The sequence below is a fragment of the Anser brachyrhynchus genome (assembly GCF_964034855.1).
Source record: "Anser brachyrhynchus genome assembly, chromosome: 1".
Classification (NCBI taxonomy): domain Eukaryota; kingdom Metazoa; phylum Chordata; class Aves; order Anseriformes; family Anatidae; genus Anser; species Anser brachyrhynchus.
In genome coordinates this window covers 70427473-70448914 of record NC_137694.1, presented here as the reverse complement: position 1 = coordinate 70448914, position 21442 = coordinate 70427473, and the positions used below count along the sequence as shown (strand labels likewise).

The window sequence follows — 21442 nt, the reverse complement described above, 5'->3', positions numbered from 1 at the left end:
AAGGCATCAGTTTAAATGATGATGATGTACTTATGGTCACAACTGTTTCTGTTGTGGATGTAGTTCATTCTTAAGTTAATGCATGACTTTCTGTTTGAATTTTAAGCAAACTGCTGTAAGTAGTTGTTTATCTAAGGTAAGACAATCCTTGATAATCCTTTTATCCCTGATAAAATATCTTATGTGGTGGGAGGTGGAAGATTTTTGAAAGCCAAGGAAATTCCAAATAGGAAAAGACGATCCATTTAACTCCTCCAAAAAGATGACTGTTTATACTAAAGACCTAAAGGACAACCTCAATTTTGGCTAAAGGTAGATGTATTTAGGGCTTCTGAATTGTTTTGTATTGAGGAAGGAGGAAAAAAAAAAAAAAAAGGAAGCAACTAGTTAGAGACTAGTTGATAGATGCAAAGAGATTCTGAAAATCTCAAGTGACCACTTTCTCTAGAACTGTACAAAGTGTAGACTGAGGTAACAAATGTGGTAAGAATGTAGAAATAGATCCACATCAAGTCTGATGCCATCTGCAGTTACAGTTCTGAAACTGGCTGTTGGAACAGAATGACCCTTTCCACCCTGTGTCAAGTTCATTGCACAATATATAGGAGGAGAAATGAGTTACCAAGACCATCCATGTTGAAATCCTACCCTTTACCTTATGCTACAGATACCCTAGGCTAGTTTCTGCTGTAATCTTATTTGAACTGATTCATTGAGCTATTGAAAGAAGGAATATTGCTTCAAGAATTGCTTGATACTAAGTCAGTGGCCACAGCTCTATGGAGCATCAACAGCTCTATGGAGCAGAATAACAGTGTAATCAATTAAGAATGAAAATGGCGTTTCAGCAGTGGTAAATAGTTGCCCAGAGTAGCAATTTGTCAAACTTTTAGTGTTGTTCTGAAGGAAGGAAGGAACTATAAGAATTAGACACTTATCAACAAACAGCCAAATGTATGTGCTAATTTAGTATATTAGTTATTTAGTAAAATAGTATTTTTAATTAGTGATTTAAGTAGTTGATTATCTATAAATTTGCATAAGCTTTGCATGGATATCATTCATCTCTGCTTTATTTACCAATCAAGACATCCTAAATGGTTGTTGTGAGCAAACAGTTTTTTAACTGCAGATTTATTTTCGTCTTTTTTTTTTTTTTTTTACAATCATGTGCGGAGACATTGTTTTTTGACATCTTTATGCTCACCTCTATGTTTATGGTCATCTGCAGCCAGGCAAACGTAGCATATCAGCAAAGAACATAATACTGTCATGGGCAACAGGTACATGTTAAATGAGAATTAAAGAAAATTATCTCAAGTTCATCTTTTAATTTATTTTGAAAATTGTCTTCTCTCTGGTAATTTTTTAATACAGAACATGAATTTTATGTGGCACACCCCATTTTCTTTTAAATGACTTGAAAAATTGGGTTTGAATTAAAATATTTTATTTTGATTTTAAAGGCCTGTTTGGCTGGGTCCATCTCTCATAGAAAAAAGATTTTTTGTATGGACAGTTCTTATGACACAATATGGAAGCTGTCTCTGAAGCAGTGTTTCACAGATCTGTGTGTCTCCTAACTTAGCCAACTAGTGGAACAGTCGAATACAGGATCATCTCTGTGGTACTATTTAAAATGTATAAATGTGTTAGAAGTGTAAACAATAGAAGAGGAAGGCTTTAGTTTCTGAATGTGGAATTTTCTGCATTTTATACAGAAAAGAATAATTATAAAATTCAGAAAATCTTAATCTCTTTATTCCATCTAATGGACAATAATTTTTTCCCTCAAAAAAAAAAAATTCTCTCTACCATTTAATAGGAATTTAACAGTCACCAGTTAAGTTTGCATAGTAAGGTGTATAAAGTGGCTCAGTCTCTGGCCTAAGAAGAAACTGAGAAATGACATTACATTGTAACGACTATTCTGCTACTGTTTTCCATACAATCAGAATTTTTTTTTTATTTTTTTTTTCTTTTATGCCAGTTATACAAAACAATTCTTGTCACAATGGTTTAGGAGGAAAAAAAAAAAAAAAAACAAAAAAGTACAGACTTAATTTTTGCAAGTGATATGTGGCAATTTCAGTTTATACACAGTAGGATTTAGCATATAAAGTTTCATATACAAAAGTTATACTTCTTTGAGAGCTACATTTTTTGTGATTGCCTGAATTTATACCAATACAAGAACTGAATGTAGCTGGAAAGAAATTTGCTTTTATGAAAGTAAACTTATGACTAGCCTGACTAGCTAAATCCCATGCAAATACCAGTAACTGTAGTCTTACACTTTAATCAAAGTATATGTCAAGTGCCATCTACCATTTGTTACCTCTTAAACTTTTCTGAACCTTTGCTAAAGGTACTACTATACTATAGAATTACTGATATCCTGAAGAACAATTTTGGCATAAAGAGGCTAATTAGTGAAAAACATAGTTTAAAAAAATTGCTATGTCTTTATAACATGTTTTTTATTGGTTTGGGTTTTTTTGAAAAGGCTTTCAATACCATATTGAACGTGTGTTTTATGTTCCATAAAGTAAATACATCTCTAAAACAAAAGTCGTTTGAAAGATGGTACTTTTTTTCCTTTGTCTGCATTTGGGCCAAATGTCTGTTTTCTATAGAACTTACATCTGTTTTAACTTACACAGTAATTTCAACTAGTTTACTATATTGATTACTAGTTAAAAATAGTTTCATCTAATGTGCATAAATAGCCCAATGAATATTTGGAAAGTGACATAAATATTTTATAATATTAGGGAAAAAGACTTTCATAGCACACGAATTAAGTAAATCCTGAGTAAAAATACTAGCCTTGTTTAAGGAAGTTTCAGTATAATTCCTTCAAAATTCACTTTTTCATACATCTGGTTTTTTTTTTTCTTTTTCTTTTTCTTTCTGCATTCAGGTGTTGGAAATTCTTCAGAGTTCAGTCAAGTGCATGTGAATACATGTGTGCATGCATGCAGAGTTCCTAATTTTATTATCTTTTTGTTACTGTCTTCGTACTTTGGCTTTCCACACTTTGACTTCCACTGCTTCACATTTGAGTGTGAACTTCCTGGGGGGGCGTTCTTTTATGTTTTAAATTACTCAGAATTTCCATCTGCTTTTACTTGACTTGTGGTTGTGAAGATCATGCTTGGCCCATGGGATCTTACACTGTGCCGAGAGGATGTGGAGTTTTGTCAGCCAGTGAAATATGTCTGGCTTTTTTTCCTTTTTTTTTTTTTTTTTTTTTTCTTCAGCAGCTTTCATATGCTTCTCTTCATGTGTGGTCCCACTCTACCGGCTGTATTTAACAGAAATACTCTCTCTATATATCTTCTGTGTGCTGCTCTCTTTTAAGCAGCCTGTGTATAAGAAACCTGAGATCCAAAAAATTTTAGTCTTGACTAAAAAGAAGGTAGTGTTACATAAAAGTACTTTAGTAGTTGCACATTCCAAAATTTATAACAGCATTCTGTGTTCTGGTTATGCAAAAGTATTAGTTGATTTGCAGTTACCAATAAACATCCCTGTTATAACTTTGTTGAATATTCTCTGCTTTTTTTTTTTTTTTTTTTTCAGGCACTGCTACAATCTACAATTCAACGGCAAGAAGCAGCTATTGAAAAACAGTACATACTGGCAATTGAAAAACAGTCCCACAAATGTGAAGAACTTCTTAATGCTCAGGTATGGGTGTGGACATACTGAAACCTTCATGATTATCTTTTAGCTTCGGCTCTTCTGTGTTTGAAAAAATATGTTTTTTGGATATCACCAATGAAAATAATCACTCTTTCATTTTGTATCCCCAGCGTAATAGTAAACAGAGTTACTTAAAAATGCAAAGTAAATAATGACTCTCCATCTGTTGGTATCAAAGGTATTTCATAGCATTTAAATCTGCTTAGAACAAATTCAGGAGTATAGCACTGAGAAGTAGTCTCAGTGCAACTTAGTATTTAATCCTTTAAGAACTGTCATTTTCTGTAGTCTTGGAGACAAGCATACAGCTACTTTTAATTTACATAGTTAAATACAGGATTTGATTGCAAGGGATTTGCACAAATTTTTGGTACTTTTTTTTTTTTTGGTTTTGCCTAGACAGTAAGCACAAATATCTGTTGTCCAAACCTCTCTTTATTTCATAGAAATCTTATATAAACATTAAAAAGTAAGTATGAGGAGTTACATAAATAATATATAGAGACTTATTTAAATAAATGAATATATATATATATATAAATTTAACATGACTTGATTAAAGGTACACTGCATAGCAAGTGTGCCTTTAATGTGTAGAATCACGTCAATTACTGATGAGCTTCTGAACATTGTAAACCTGGCTTGTTATTGAAAATGTTATGGTTTGTCCTCTTGAATCAAAACAATAACAAACATTAGTTTATATTAAAAAACAAAAACAAAAACAAAAAACTGTTTTGCTAATAGCATCCTATAGTTGTTTACATTACAATTAACAGTTAACTTTTTAAGTAGTTAGCAACAATTCTACCAAAAATGCAAAGCATAATGGTTTATTAATATAAACTTCTTGGGGTAAATTAGACCTAAATTCATCAAAAGGCCATTTGAAGTATTCCACCATTTTCAACATTATTTTATGGCAACTTGTATGTTCTGACTTTATCAATTAACGCTTACTGAAAATATATTAAACGTGTAAGCATCTGTATAAACAGGGTAAAGGAAGGAGACATAACAGTGGAGAAATGGATTCCATCTTGACTAAGGTGTATATTGCACAGAACTATAGTTACTTATCATATGCTTACCATATAGCTCTGTATAATAAAAGAAGTAAAAATGAATTCTAATAAAATGCTTTGTCTTTCTGAAATGAAAATATCGTGCATGACAGTATAATTTTCTGAATGTTAAAAAGGAATGTATCTCTTGAAATCTGGAAGAATTATATGAAGATTATTGGAGGGTGTACTTACAGATTGAGCAACAGTATTGCTCCCATGATATGTTACATTTGCATCTCAAGCCAAATGGTGGGGACAGAAATTTAAAAATATCTTCAAGAAGTTCAAATTTATCTGGAGATCTATGTAAGAAAGCTTTTTGTTGGTGGTGCTTTTATTTGTTTTCTCAAGTAGAACCTGACAACATAAGGGTCATAGAGTTACATAACACAGTGCCCATTTCAAATTATACCTCCATTTAATGCAACTTAAGACCACTTTTGGATCCCGGAAAAGGTGCCATCTTTAGATATAAGACTGGAATTTTGAAGACTAGTCAAACAGGCAAAAGTTGTGAGTTCTGTGTGGTAGAGCTACCAGGTTTAATAAAATAAAATTTATTCTTGCAAGTTTTGTTCACTCATCAATCTGTTGGAAGATGTCTCAGAAATGTATACCATATTTTTATTTTTTAATATATCTGTTCTTAAATATATGCTTCAGTGTTTGTTTTAGTATTTGTTTTTGTTCAATTCATTTTGTTCTGTGCTAACAACATTGCTGAAATTATAAGTTGATTAAAATGATGTGTTATGGCATTGTGCGTGTATATTCACCTTTACAAGTAGAGTTATGAGTATCTGTTACTTGAAAGAATTATTTATTTTTGTCATGGCAGTAAACATATAGTGCAAGCATGTTCTATACACAAGCATAGCTTCTGTTTCTGTTTTCCTTCTAAAATTCTTGTCTTACAAGTAGTAATTTGTTTTCAAATTTTCACCCCACTTAAAACTTTGTCAACGCACTCAATTTTTGTCCTCATTTCCTCCAAATTTTCTGATCTTTTATTTCCAGTTCCACAAAATCAAGGTAATGTATTGACTCCTTCCTCATACTTTCTCCTAATTGTATTCACCCCCTTAACTCTCCTAGTCTTCCCTCCCAAAAATGTCCCTTTGGGAAGAAGAAAAGGCTGTTTTTCTCTGCTTGGCTTTAACCTGAGATAAGAATTTATTGCAGTTTCAGATTTTGAACCTGTCTATTACCAGGGTGATGTGCCTGTGATGGAGATGCATGTTAAAAATCTGCCTGGAGAGGTACCATACTGCTAATACAGTCCATGTAAAATGCTGTATCTTTAAGACTAGGGAAGGTGTGAAAGGCCTAGTTCTATCTCAGTTTCCTGCTAGACAAATTTATGTAATTCATCTTTGATTATGACATGCAAGGTTTTGCAGCATACCGGCTACCTATATGTAGCATCATCATCGCCTTCTCTGGAAAAGAACCATCATCCCATCAACACAAATTGTCCTTGATTCTGTATCTTGTTTCAGGTCTGTCAGACCTTTTCACTGCACTTTTCTCCTAGTTCTGTTTCTAGAGGTCTTCAATTTAAAATTGCAAAAACTTCTTAAAAGTAAAATAGTTAGCCATTTTCTATCGTGGCCCTTCTGATAGATACCTTTCCCACAGAAGCTAAAGTCAGAAAGTTCTGGTCTGTTTTATAGTTTAGTTTTGTTTGCTTGAAGTTTCTGCTTGTGCAGTATATAATACTTTTTCTTCTGTTAAGTGGAAGAAGCCTCAGATTTTCAATTTTAAGGCTTTCAAAACCTGGGATTATTTTGCACTGTTAAAAGATCTGCTTGAGTTGTTTTGATGAATGTACTCTGAATACTGAACTGCCTCTCAGTGAAGCATTCCTCTGTATTGATTGTTATGACTATATATTGCCTTTGAGACAACTACTTGAGTTATGAACTGGTGACATCAGTTACTATCCAGTTATGGTCCACAGATGCTGGGTAATTCTACATCTACCCTTTTCTTAGAATATTCAGGACAAGTGACTGATATTAATGGACAATCTCACATATTCCCTAGGTATGGAGGTCCCCTTTTTGGGTCCCCTTATGGGTCCCCTTTTAAGTCCTATTCTGGAATGTGTTCAAAGAAGTAGCTCCCTCAAACTCATTGATGACCACTGTAATGGAAGCTTCCTGGGGAAAAGTCTAGTGTTGCTGGTGATTTTTTGTTTGTTTGTTTGTTTTTCCAAGGGAATATTCTCTCAGATCTACATTTCAAAAAGCAAACCAGGCATTTTTTGTGGCATATTCAGGGGCACCAGGTTTGTGATGTCCTTTGTCAGTGAACAGGAAAATAGGAACTTCTTTACTACTGTATTCCAAGATGCAGTTGGGTTAGATAGATAGTATTTAGGGAAGCAATGCATGTCAGTTGTACATGTCTACCATTTGAGGATAACAGAGGAAATGATACTGGCAAACAAGTCCGTTTTTTATAAGTGGGGGAGATTATAAATTTTATCTTTACCTTTTTCTGATGCACACATTTGATGTTGCATCCTGAAAATGAACACCAACTTTGATCTTGTGTTTGAAGTCATGTGTTATATGAAGATATGTACTGAAAAACTTGTTCCTGAAAAACTTTATAAACAAAATAGGCTGCTTTTGGACAAACAGCAGAAGTCACTGACAACAGAACCATCTGTGGTGGTTTTACTGGGGTGGGCAGCTGAGCTCCACCACAACCGCTCTCTCACTCCCCCCTCTCCTCAAAGGGGAAAGGGGAGAAAATACAACACAAAGAGTTTGAGGTTTGAGATGAGAATGATTTAATTAAAGGGAAAGGGAATGGGGAGAAAAAGAAACAAACAATAAGGCCGCGTGGAAGCACAGAGAGAAAGAAAAAAAAAATTATTCTCTACTTCCCATCAACGAGCGATGTTCAGCCATGTCCTGGGAAGCAGGGCCTCAAAACGCGTAGCAGTTGTTCAGGAGGACAGCCCCCTCCCCCACGAGAGCCCCCCTTTTTATTGCTGAGTGTGACATCAGGTGTTATGGAATATCCCTTTGGTTGGTTTAGGTCAGCTGCCTGGCGATGTCCCATCCCCATTACTTGCCCACCCCCAGCCTGCTGGCTCTTGGGGGCTTGAAGGGAGTCCTGATGCTGTGCCAGCACTATGCAGCAATAGACACAACACTGGAGTGATACCAGTGCTGTTCCAGCTACGAGTGCAGAGCACAGCACTGTGTGGGCTGCTGCAGGGAAAGGTGACTCCATCCTAGACAGACCCAACACACACCATGCAAAAAGTTCTGTGTGGGGAATGGAGAGTTTCATCAGTTCTGATTTCACTGGATTCTGAGTTCACTGTTGATATCTCTGAAAAATAACTGATTAAGATAATTATTTTGATCCCACTTTGAAAAAAATGAAATAAAAGCAAACCAAAACAACAACAAAACGTTTCAAATAGAATTTTCAGTACTCAGAAAAAATTAAGATGTATATAAAAGTAAGTTGATAGAAGTGCTTCAGTATAGGTCAGCACTAGAATAGAGATGCCACATAGGGTAGAACAATAGTATGATCTCATAAAGAGTGTGTGTGTATATAAATAAATTAGACATAGTAAGTTTATCTCTCTTACTGACAAATTTGAATTATAGTACTACCTTTTTTAGTAAGTGCTAGCAATCTTTTATGGAAAAATAAGTCATGGAAAAGATCTACACTATGGGCTAAGAACACTTTGGTTTTTAGTCAGTGGGGGGAAATGACATTTTTTATATATATAATTTAAACTAAATATATCTAATACAACGAAATGTGGTCTCATCACTGAGACTTTATAGCTTGGCAATTGTTTGGGCTGGATGCTGGAACTGCAGTTCACAGAGCCAAGTATCACTGGCAATACTCTGCCAGGTAAAATTATCTGTTAAATACCTGTAACAAATCACTTGTCATGTGTGAGAGTCATTTTCTCTCTATTTATCTTGCACTTTTCTTTCCTTACCTTGATGGTCTCCTTCCTTACCGTCTTCTAAACAGTGTGAAGTGAAGCAGGCTTTCATGGAGGAAGAGGGATTAAAGTGTATATTAAGTTACGTTCAGATCACGCATTCCTATTTCGAAGTTATGATTTAACAATATTCCCCTTTTTCTCTATGTCTTCCTGAGGAAGCAGTATAAGCTAGAGATACAACTGGATTATGAAGTGCTTTCATGTTTGGATGTTGTTGAAGTGGATATATTTTACTGTGGTCCTTAATTATGTTAATTGGGATATTTTCCATTTTGATTCATGTAGAAGAAGAATAAAGAAACAAGGAATATAAGTCTTTAATTTTGTACCTCAGTTGCATGTATATTCCTTTACTGTACTGGGCTACTTTTCTCCTACACTGTTAAAGATCCTGCAGTTTTCCTTTATGCAGAGTATATGATGCTGATTTTTTTGTTTGTTTGTTTTCCATACTAGCCAAAGGAGCTACTAGTGTAATTACTGAGACAAAGCAGTACAATAAGGGTCAAATATAATGGAAAGACCTCAGTTAAATATTTCTGCTGCTGGTTTCATCTGCAACTATGAAACAAATCTTAGATTTGTAGATGCAACAACACTTAAGAAGAATTAGCTCCATGTTCTTAATTCTTGTTTTCAGTCCACTGTATCAGGATGTTGGCTGTCAGTTGCATTCATGTTTGTAGCTTGATAAATAGTAGTTCAAAATCTGTTTGCTGCATAAAATATTTTGGTGGAGGATGGGGTGGCTGGGGCATGCTCAGGAAAATACTGGTTTAGCTTCAGCTTGAAAAGAAATGCTGAAAGTTCTGTCAGAATAGAAGTTCCATTTCTAGAACTCCGTTTTTTAGAGAATGAGAGTGGTCCCAAGAACAGCTTGTGGACAGGCAGAAAAATGGTGTATCAGTGGTAATGAGCTGCTAGATCGTAATAGATTCCTTACCTTCTCTAGGATGATGCATTTTGATGTGCTTTGCATAACTGTCTAGGAAGATTACCAGTAACCCCCAACTCAACAAGTTCTAAAATGTCAAGTGTAAGAACTACATGTGTTGTATAGAAAATGAACATTTGTATGCCAGAGAAAATGTTTATTTGGTTCAGCAATATAGTTCCACAATCAGAAAGTATCATTTCAAATTATTTCAAATCTTATTTTTATATCTACTAACAATATGTAGCATGTTTTTATAATAATGGATATCAATAGACTTTGTGAACAAAAGAGGTTTTGTGCTTCTTTCCAATCAAGTGGCAGTAATTTTCAAATTTACTTCACACCTGATTTTGAAAGGCATATATGCAAATTGGTATTCAGAGAATTTTGAATGTTTTAATTTTAAAGGGGCCAGTAGTCATTTTTTGCAGTGAGAACAGTAGGTACTTGAATAATGCAGAAAACATGCAGACTGAAAAAATAAAGTGTGCAGTAGGCAACATCTAACTTGTTCATAAATTCCAATTATGATAGGTTTGGAAATTCTTGAGAGTGTTTTTCACATCCCCATCATTGGACATTTCTTTCAGTTCTCAGAAAGTTTACGATTTGCTGGTGTTGGAACAATCTGGAAAAGTATCAGTCATTTCCATTATGTTTTCCTCTAATTCACTTTACTCGTAACGTCTCATCCTTAAACACAGATCATCTAGGTGTATCTTTTTAGGTCTGTTTTCCCCTCATCAAGCGGGAATTTAGACTTTCTCAGAACTTTGTTTGCTGGTAATTCTTGACTATTTAAATAACAAGAGATATTTGTTAGAATCGTATTGTCAACTTGAGGTATTTACTCCTCCTGGATTATTATAATACCTTCATGATTTCTGCTTATATATATTAAAAAAAAAAAAGTGGAAAGAGTGAAAAGATCAAGAGTTTACTATTTTTGTGCTTATGTAGAGAGAATTAGATGAAAAGATCAGTAATCTGCTATTCACCGCGATGGGAAGAATTATTATTATTTTTTTTAATTTCTGAAAAAGTTTAATTTATCCTTTTTCTGTATTTTATTTTTCTAAGGCTATTGCTTAGTGTCTACCTCTGCAAAGAAAAATTATTGCTAAGATGCAAAAAAGCATATTTACTTTTTTCAAAAATTAAAATCTTTACTAGTTCTAAACTAACTTCCTTTGAATCTACCCGCTGTCACAATTTAGTTAAAAGATGATTTTTCAGTCCCTTTGTACTGTTAATTCATCCAAGATACTGTTAGTCTCATCCAGAAATCTTATACGGACATTATATTCGCTAATCCAAGTTTTCAAAGCTTCCTTGGATTCATCAAATTTCAGTTGAAAGCAGCTTTTTAGGGTAATTTTTACTGTCTGCCTTTTGCTTATATGACAATTTACCTTAAAATCTCCTCTGCTTTTTATGAATTTATCATCTACTTTTGTCAATACTGAAAAAATAGGTATTATAGTATGATTTTTCTCCTCTGTCAGCTGTAGTTTAATTTTTTTCCCCTCCCTTGCTATCTTCCATTTTTGAACATTAGTTTGATTTTTTTCCCTCCCTTGCTATCTTCCATTTTCGAACATTTTGCTGTTTATAGTGTTTGTATTTGCTGTTTGTATATTTGCTGTGTGTAGTGTTTGTATTTTGTCCTCTTTTTTTTTTTTTTTTTTTATTTCCTGGTAGAGTAATTCTGCAATAACATGTACAGGCTGCAAAATGAATTGGATCACAAAAACAGAAGGGTTAGCCCTTCTAAACACTTCTCTTTCATATTTTTACAGAAGTCTCTTATCTTTGTATTCCTAGGATCCCAAGGTTTCAGGGCTTTTTAAATAGTCTATTGCTGTGCATGCTTTTTGAGAACAGTGTTTTCGGTATTAGATGAGTCTGGATAGCTTCTTTATTTATAAACAGTAAAACAGAGATGCAGCAAAAGGTTTTAAACCTGACAGTGTTGTCTTGCAGTAATTTCAGCCTCTGACGTGCGTTGCTATTCAGCAAAGTGCAGAAAAATCTTAATGGAACCCTAAGTAGGAATATTAAGCTTGGTTATTTTATTATCACTGTTATAATTTTTCTTTATAATGTCATTGTTTTAACTTTTAGTAATGTTTTGCTGGTTCCTGAGCTTCCTCTTAGAAAAGTTTTGCTGCTTTGCTAGCCACTTGGACCTCAAACTGGCAAAAAGATACAGTTCAACCATCCAGTAATAAGTTATAATTTGAGGAAGTGGAAATATGTAACAGATGTTGGAATTCTTCAGACAGATTTTCCACCTTGTGCTGCCAAACACTTGGATGCCACAGATAGCGAGGACAGTGTAAGAAACCAGTTATGATTACCAGATCTTGTCATTTGATTTGGGTTTAGCTTAGCAGCAGTGAAGAAAAGGTACAATATAAAAGAATATGCTGGTAAATATGGCTGGTCTTTCTAAAAGAGCAGCAAGCTACTATTCCTGTTTTGATACAGTTGCCTTTTTCTTCAGGATAGTATTTTGAATAGGGGGTAGCAATGGATGTATTTTGATAACATTATAAAATCATGATGCTACAGCTCTGTATTTTTATGTCATCTCCCTCAAGTAGAGATAAAGGCATTTTCCCACAACCTGTGTTATTTTTTTCCTACTGCTAGATTCCTTCATGAGACTGAAATAAAATAATTTTGTGGGTTATGATGGTTTCTTGTTAAAACAGATTAACAAATCTGAATTGCTGAATTCTTAAAAAGCCCAGTCCAGTGGTTTATTATTCCCGAGGATGAATAAAGTATTGGAATGTTTGCTGTTTCTGTAGATTTTTCCCAGATCTTGAGGAACAGGAATTGTTCTATGTCCATATGTAATGAAGGTGGAAAAAAATATTAACTGTATTGGAGATGAGAGATTAAATCTTACTATGCTTGTGCTTCTTCTGTTAAACTATGACTAGAACGCACTTTCATTCAATTAAAAATTTTGGTAGTTTTTTTTTTTTTTAAACAAGAAAAATCAATCATTCACTGTAGTGTGAATTAGTAATATGTAATTTAATAACTTAATATACTGTTTTTCAAAGTGATGTTATTACAGGAAGATTCCAAGTGTCATTTCATTACTATGTGATTTTTTTTCATCAGATCAAAGATTTGTGAATCATAGAAGGTATAAAATATCATTGTTTTCTGCAGTGATACTGCAAACAACATAAACTTATTTATTCTCTTTCTATTCTCTTGTAATTCTATTTAGCATTTGAGTATTCACATGAACTTAAGTTGTTCTATGATTTGTTTGCAGTTTTGTTTTTGAATGGTTCCTTTCCAGAACTGGGAAAGTCATTGTACACAGATCGCCAAGTTCAGTATGGATAAATTCACTTTGTTAGCCACTATTCGTAGTTTATGTAAAAGTAGTCAGTTGAATAATCAATCTGCAGGAACATAAACTGGATGCCTACCAGTTATAGCTAAAGTATTGTGTCCTCATTGGATGAATTCCTGTGCTCCTTTCCTTTTCGATGAAAGTGTACAGAACCCAGAAAGTAACTATCCATATTTTTAGAAAACATTTCAATTAATACAAGGCACCCTATTTTCTATTTTTTCTATAATGTTGCAGTTTAGGTTTAATGGGACTATGCAGGGATCATAACTGTACCAAATTAGAATTATTTATTAATAGCATTAATGCAGAATTTTAAGTGTAAAACAACTAAAATCCTGCATTATTTCACTCACTATACACATTTATCATAATATTTACTATGTATATATTATATACCATAACACATTAGATATGTACCTGAAAGGAGAACTTCATGATTCCTGAGAAATAAATTTAGTATATAAAAATAACAAAAAAAAACCCTGACTACTTGCTATTGTGGTTAAATCTGTTTACAATGTCTTGTGACTCACATTCCAGGAAAAAAAAAAAAATTGATTTCTTTTTTACAGGAATCAAGAAAAACCACAGGACCTCTGTATATTTGAATCTACATCAAACAATTTTCATTTGGAAGTATTGCCCAGAGAACTTATTTCAGGGAGGAAAAACATAACCTATTTTTGAATGCCTTTTGTCTCAAGTTGATTTTCAAAGACTTTTCTTGACCTCTCCCTACTTTCTAGAGAGTAGGGTAGAAATGGTAGTATTTCTCTCCACTTTGGAATACCACTTTTCTAAAAGTGGTATTTTTTATTTTTATTTTTTTTTTAATTGGAAAACACTATTATATGTTGGGCCATCACATCCCACTAAAATTCTAGTCTTAAGAATTTTTGCACATCAGAATTTTACACTCTGAACCCTGTAACTCCCAGCTAAGGAATAAAAGGATGCAAATGATAGCTTTGTCAGAAAAGGGACTAGATAAGGTGACTGGGCTTTTCAGGCAAAGTGGTGCATTAATCGGCTATACTATTTGAGGTACCTAGGCTTAAGGTTTTTAGAGTTGGCTCAGTGTCTCTGCATAGCATACTGTATAGCTTACACGCACAATGTGAACATGCAACCTAGCAAACTTAGACTGTCTGAAAACTTTCATTCCATTAAAGGGGAGTTTGCATTGACATTTCTTTTGGCCTCAGTAATTCATCCACTATATTCCGAGTTCAGGACACACTCACACCCTTTTTTCCCCTCCTTTCTTCTCTATATAATATGTAGCCATAACTTTTCTTCAATTTCTATTTCTGCAGTTTTCTCAGAGAATCAATAAGATATATTTCTTTAATAACAGATGGTTAATTGGATTGAAAACGCAAACATATGTAGTATTTTCTTACCTATTTTCTGGTCCATGGATTGTTGATAAACAAAGGAAAAACCTCACTTTGACTTCCGTTTAAAAACTCTAGACAGTCTCACAGTCTAGACAGATTAGGTAGTGTGTTTTTTTGTTTTGTTTTGTTTTGTTTCCCCAAAGGTAAGGCTCCATAAGTGCATATCCGTCATAACTTTACCAGGAAATCTGGAATAGAACAGATTGTTTTTCATAGGAATGTTAGTTCTGATGTGCTCATTAGCCTACTTACAGGAGACTGATCACTGTTTCTCAAATGGTTTTATTAGTTTTGTTTATTACCATTTATTACAAGTACCAGTAGACTTCCTCTTAACAGGTATGATTGCTAGGAGATCTCCAACTTAACATACAGGTAAGCCTAAGAGAAAGTGTCCTTTACAATGCCTGGAAATCCATATTCAATTAATAGCTCGGATTCGTGTCTTAGGTCTCAGTGATCTTCCTTTATTCATCTAATGTTGTCTAACAGAGAGGGGAACATGCCCGTAATTCTTAGCTGTGGAAACAAGGAAATGTTGAATGAGATTCATTCAACTTGCATCCTTCTATAGCTTTTATTCCTTATGAGAAGAGAAGGGAGTTATGAGACAAATTTGCTTAGCTACAGGCATTTATTTCAGTAATCTTTAATGCACCAATGGTCTTTATTGTTAACAGGCCTTTACTGTATTTGAACAAAAATCTACAAGCCAACTGAATGAATCTTGAACATTGTTATTTCCTGTTAGCTAAAAATACAAGAGTGTGTACAAGCTCTCAGCTGTGTATGTGCTGAAATGAAACTCACAGTTTGTGTTTTTTAACCTTCAACTCCCTTTAATAATTTCATTTGAAAGAAGATCAAGTTAGGAAGCACTGACTGTATAAAACGTTCAGTGTGGCCTTTTAGTACCAGAGTCCAAAGTCATTCTGCACACATCTAGAAAATTAATGTAATTAATGCTTCTATATAATAAGTTCTGCTTGGAAAGTATATGGATTATTTTAAAATCTTAGGTAGGAAACTAGTTGTCCGAATTTAGTGACAAGTAGTAGAGAGTTACTTATGGTAGCTTTCTCATAGCTCAGACATATTTAAAATATCAGCTTGGAATTCTATTCATACATTCATTAATCATTTACCTTGTATTACTGCTTTTTTCAAAGTCTGAAAGAATAGTGTCGTGATTCAGAGATAATTAAAATTTCCTTGATCACTGTCAGAAAAAGGAATGCATAGAAAACTTTGTTAACGATAACTTCACACACTTTCTGCTTGAGGGTCATGCATAATATAAGGAATTGTTTAAATTATTGAAAAATACCTACATACCCAAATGTGCTTCAGTAAAAAGGATTTTAGGGTGGTGCATTCTTTTATATATAATGGGTTAATAGTATCACTGAGGTCATTTTACCTCATTTTAATAGGCACAGCTTTCAAGGAGATTCCATGGCTCTGTGTAAGGGTTAATACTACTGTGGGGCACAGCACTGGGAAAAAGTTCTTGATAAGTAATTAAATTACTTAGTAAATGCAAAATGGCAACTTTAATTTTGTTGTGCCTGTGCTAACTATGCTATATGGATTTTCTGGACTCTAGGCCTGTTTCAGGGAAAAGAGGTTCAAACTATTTTATTCTATGTTGTCTATTTCCAGTTACCTATTTCTTTTCATATAATTTATGTAATGTAATAGCTGAAAGTATGTTTCTCTCTGAAAAATAAAACTGGTAGGCCAAATACAAATTTTGAGGCCAAGTAACCATTTCTTCAAGATATTTCTTCAGCTCTAGTACAACAGAATTTGCTTTACTGGGTTGTATGGACAGCTGTTGCAACATTTATAATGATACATGAACTTCTGGAAGTTAAGATATGAAGGTAACCATTTATGGAGGGATTATTCCACATGAATAAACATTTACCTTATAATAGGAAAGGACATGCCAAGCTATTCACAACAGGCTTGCAATCTTGATCAAATTATAATCTACATTTCCATGAGATATAGGGAAGCTAAGTAATGTAAAAGAAGTTGCACTGAAATATGCCAGAAGTCATTATCTTATAGCATTATAAACGTACTTATAAATTGTAATACTTACCTGTAACATCTTGAAACATGAACATGAGCCGGCAGTCTGAGTATGAGCCAGCAGTGTACCCAGGTGGCCAAGAAGGCCAACGGCATCCTGGCTTGTATCAGGAATAGTGTAGCCAGCAGGATCAGGGAGGTGATCGTCCTCCTGTACTCAGCTTTGGTGAGGCCACACCTCGAGTACTGTGTTCAGTTTTGGGCCTCTCTGTACAAGAAGGGCAGTGAGGCCCTGGAACATGTCCAGAGAAGGGCTACGAAGCTGGTGAAGGGCCTGGAACACAAGTCCTGTGAGGAGCGGCTGAGGGAACTGGGGTTGTTTAGTCTGGAGAAGAGGAGGCTCAGGGGAGATCTCATTGCTCTCTATGGGTACCTGAAAGGAAGGTGTGGGGGGCTGGGGCCTCTTCTCACAGATAACTAGCAACAGGACAAGAGGGAATGAACTCAAGTTGCACCAGGGGAGTTTTAGGTTGGAATTTTGAAGACATTTATTCTCAGAAAGAGTAGTCAGGCATTGAAACGGGTTGCCCAGGGGTGGAGTCACTGTCCCTGGGGGTGTCTAATGAAAGAATGGACCTGGTCCTTAGGGACATGATTTAGTGGGTGACATTGGTGGCAGGGAGATGATTGGACCAGATGATCATGGAGGTCTTTTCCAACATTAATGATTCTATTATTCTATGAAAAAACATGTCTATTTTTATACACAGATACCATTCTTAAAAAATTTCTGTGAATTCCATAAAGCTCAAAATACAATGCATGTAGATTTTCTAATCTACTAAGGAAATAGGAGATCCTAAACTAAAAGTGATTATACTGTAAATGGCAGTTACAGCAGCTTTGTTATTTATTTTATCCTTACTCATTAGGCAACCTTTTTTTTTTGTAGATGTTGGTGAGGAAAAGTGGTATATTGTATTTCCCTTTCTACTTCCAAAAGAAGCATAATGATTTACATTATACTGCTGTCAACCTCTCCTTTTGCTTGGTGCACTGTTTCTCCACGGAACTGATCGAATTTGACAGATACATCCATGTAGTGTTCAACTCCTCCTTGCTATAGCAGCTGGCTGGTGTAACATTTTGCTGTTTTGTACAGATAATCTCTGGATATAGTTGTTCAACCTTCTTTGCAGCAAAGCAGATAAATTATTCCTTCAGAGATGTATTAAATATCATAACATTTGAAATTTCCATATAATAAAAGCGTTGATCCCAAATTCTGTATTTTTCAGGATTGTGGTCTACCATAGGGTTATGAAAAGTAAACTTGTGTGTAGTTAGGTTAGAGTCACACAGAAGACTGTTATAGTGAAGGTCTCTACTCCATCTGCAAGGAGAATAGACGTTAGTTGTCTCCACTCTCTGTGTAGACATCACAGAATCACAGAATCATCTAGGTTGGAAGAGACCTCCAAGATCATCTAGTCCAACCTCTGACCTAACACTAACAAGTCCTCTACTAAACCATATCACTTATCTCTAAATCTAAGTGTCTTTTAAAGACCTCCAGGGATGGTGACTCAACCACTTCCCTGGGCAGCCCATTCCAATGCCTAACAACCCTTTCAGTAAAGAAGTTCTTGCTAATATCCAACCTAAAATGTTCTATATAGTATCAGTGCAAATCTCTGCATGTCGATCTGCTAGAGGGTAGGAAGGCTCTGCAGGAGGATCTGGATAGGCTAGACCAATGGGCTGAGGACAACAGTATGAAGTTCAAGGCCAAGTGCCGGGTCCTGCACCTGGGGCACAACAACCCCAAGCAGCACTACAGGCTGGGAGATGAGTGATTAGAAAGCTGCCTGGCAGAGAAGGACCTGGGAGTATTGGTTGGTAGTCGGCTGAACATGAGCCAGCAGTGTGCTTAGGTGGCCAAGAAGGCCAACAGCATCCTGGCTTGTAAAAGAAGCAGTGTGGCCAGCAGGTCTAGGGAAGTGATTGTCCCCCTGTACTCGGCTCTGCTGAGGCCGCACCTCAAGTACTGTGTTCAGTTTTGGGCCCCTCGCTACAAGAAGGACATGGAGGTGCTTGAGCGAGTCCAGAAAAGGGCAACGAAGCTGGTGAGCAATCCGGAGAACAAGTCTTCCGAGGAGCAGCTGAGGGAGCTGGGATTGTTCAGCCTGGAGAAGAGGAGGCTCAGGGGCGACCTTATTGCACTCTATAGGTACCTTAAAGGAGGCTGTAGCGAGGTGGGGGTTGGTGTATTCTCCCACATGCCCAGTGACAGGACGAGGGGGAATGGGCTAAAGTTGCACCAGGGGAGGTTTAGGTTGGATATTAGGAAGAACTTCTTTACTGAAAGGGTCGTTAGGCATTGGAATGGGCTGCCCAGGGAAGTGGTTGAGTCACCATCCCTGGAGGTCTTTAAAAGACGTTTAGATTTAGAGCTTAGTGATGTGGTTTAGTGGAAGACTTGTTAGTGTTAGGTCAGAGGTTGGACTAGGTGATCTTGGAGGTCTCTTCCAACCTAGATGATTCTGTGATTCTGTGATTGTCTCAGAACTTCCAGGTTGTATGTTTTCTTATACATACGTAAATAAAATTTCTAAAACTGCACTGAAGTTTAAAGGCTGAAAATTGTGTTCCCATGGAGAATGTTGTAAAATACACACGGAAGTTGGTCCATTATGGCAAATTGAAATAGTCTTCATATGTAACTTCAAACTCTGATGATCAATTAAGTTGAAATTAATCACTAACATGTGTTGCATTAGGAATTCTAATCTTGCTGAAAGTGTTGACTGCTGTTCTCTTTTAGGAATTTTTAAAATAGGTGTGATTTTCTCTAGCAAGCACTCCTTAAAGAATCTTTCTATGATTCTTAACTGAAACCAATAAAATTTAACTCTTTTAATTAACACCAGCGAACTTCGATTTGTGGCAAGTATCTGATTCAATATTTGCATGTGTTTGTCTTCTGTTATGTCATTCTTTTAAATTAATGTGAAGTAACAGATCTGTCATCTGCACAGTCAAGTGAAGAACAACAGAGATCATCTAGCTAATAAAATTAATCATTTATTTTTTCACCTTTGAGTTACTGGAAAAAAAAGTTTGTGTAAGTGCTCTGATAATTAAATATAATGTCTGAAGTCCACAAGAAAAGTTAGTTACACGTTATTTAGTATAACCAGTGAATTTCACTGCTTCTTAGACAGATGTTTTCCATTAGAATGTGTCTGCTCCATTCAGACCAATTTTAAGTAAATTCATAAGGAAATGCCTCTTTACATGTTTATCCTGGAAAGGCAGATAGGTGTTTTATTTTATAAAGCAGTCTAAAAGTTTTATATTCTATTCTTCAAATGTAAAAATATTTTCCAGAACATATTATTGCAGTTCAGTAATGTATTTCTAAGTGCCCTTAGAGACACTTAAAATTAGAAAGGAATAAAATTAATGAAACTGAAATGGCAGGTTTTTAGTAATGCTGGTGAAAGGGGTATTTGCCTTCAAAAGTGTTTATGTAGAAGTGTTATGTTCTATGCATACAATTTTATTCATATAAATAAATGTTACACTTTATTTTTCGTGATCTTGTAAAATATTGTTTTATTGATGCTATACTTTCATTTTAAAGTTATAATCATCTCTTAAATAACATGTAATAAAATACACTGATTTGCTGTTAATTATCTTTTGAGAAATACATAACATCAATAATTTCCAGTAATACTTTTTAGCTCTGGAAAACAGCTTAGTTCTTATAGACGAAATGCATGTATTTCAGTTGCTTTACTTGGTTTACTGAAAAGCAGATAAATGGATTGTGTTTAGAAACAGTGACAGACTATACAGCTACATATAGACTACTGAATCACTTTATTTCAGTACTCATTCTCTCCCTGAAACCTGTTTCAGATTACAGGAAAACTAGAAGCAGCATTCACATGTGCTGTCATCCCCTGGCTTTTAAAGTACATGGTATCATGAATGGCTAAAAATATATATATATTTGATTTCTGCTATATTTATATATGAGAGGTGTAGTACAAACATAATTTAAGTTCTGCAGCTGTTTAAATGAACTGTTTCAATCGTAGGATCATAGAATGGCTTGGGTTGGAAGAGACCTCAAAGACCATCCAGTTTCAACCCCACTGCCATAGGCAGGGATGTCACCCACTAGATCAGGTTGCTCAGGGCCTCATTCAGCCTGGTCTTGAACACCTCCAGGGATGGGGCATCCACAACTTCTCTGGGCAACCTGTTCCAGTGTCTCACCACCCTCTGAGTAAAGAACTTCTTCCTAACATCCAATCTAAATCTTTCAGTTTAAAACCATTCCCCCTTGTCCTATCATTATCTACACAAGTAGAGAGTCCTTCTCCATCCTTTTTATAAGAACCCTTTAAGTATTGAAAGGCTGCAATGAGGTCTCCCCGGAGCCTTCTCTTCTCCACACTGAACATCCCCAGGTCTTACAGCCTTTCTTCATAGGAGAGGTGCTCCACTTCTCTGATCATCTTTGTAGCCCTTCTCTGGACTCGCTCTAACATGTGCACTTCTTCTTGTACTGGGGGCCCCAGAGCTAGATGCAGTACTCTAAGTGGGGCCTCATAAGGGCAGAGTAGAGGGGGACAATCACCTCCCTTGACCTGCTGGCCACCCCTCTGTTGATGCAGCCCAGAATGCAGTTGGCCTTCTGGGCTGCAAGTGCACACTGCTGGCTCTTGTTGAGCTTCTCATCTACCGGAACCCCCAGATCCCTCTCCGCAGGGCTGCTCTCAGTAGGTTCTTCTCCCAGTCTATACTCATGCCTGGGATTGCCCCATCCCAGGTGCAGCACCCTGCACTTAGACTTGTTGAATCTCATTCAGTTCATGTGGGCCCACTTCTCCA

At 35.5% G+C, this 21442-nt stretch overlaps 1 protein-coding gene across 21 annotated transcripts in view; it reads left to right on the top strand.

Moving 5' to 3' along the window:
• CCDC91 (coiled-coil domain containing 91) overlaps positions 1–21442 on the top strand; it is a 335915-nt gene that overhangs the window by 205391 nt on the left and 109082 nt on the right. For all 21 annotated transcript variants that reach the window (XM_080572463.1, XM_080572471.1, XM_080572464.1 and 18 more), the window contains one exon: positions 3586–3693. In XM_080572463.1, the coding sequence (XP_080428589.1) occupies positions 3586–3693 (108 nt within the window). The remainder of the gene's footprint in view (positions 1–3585; positions 3694–21442) is intronic.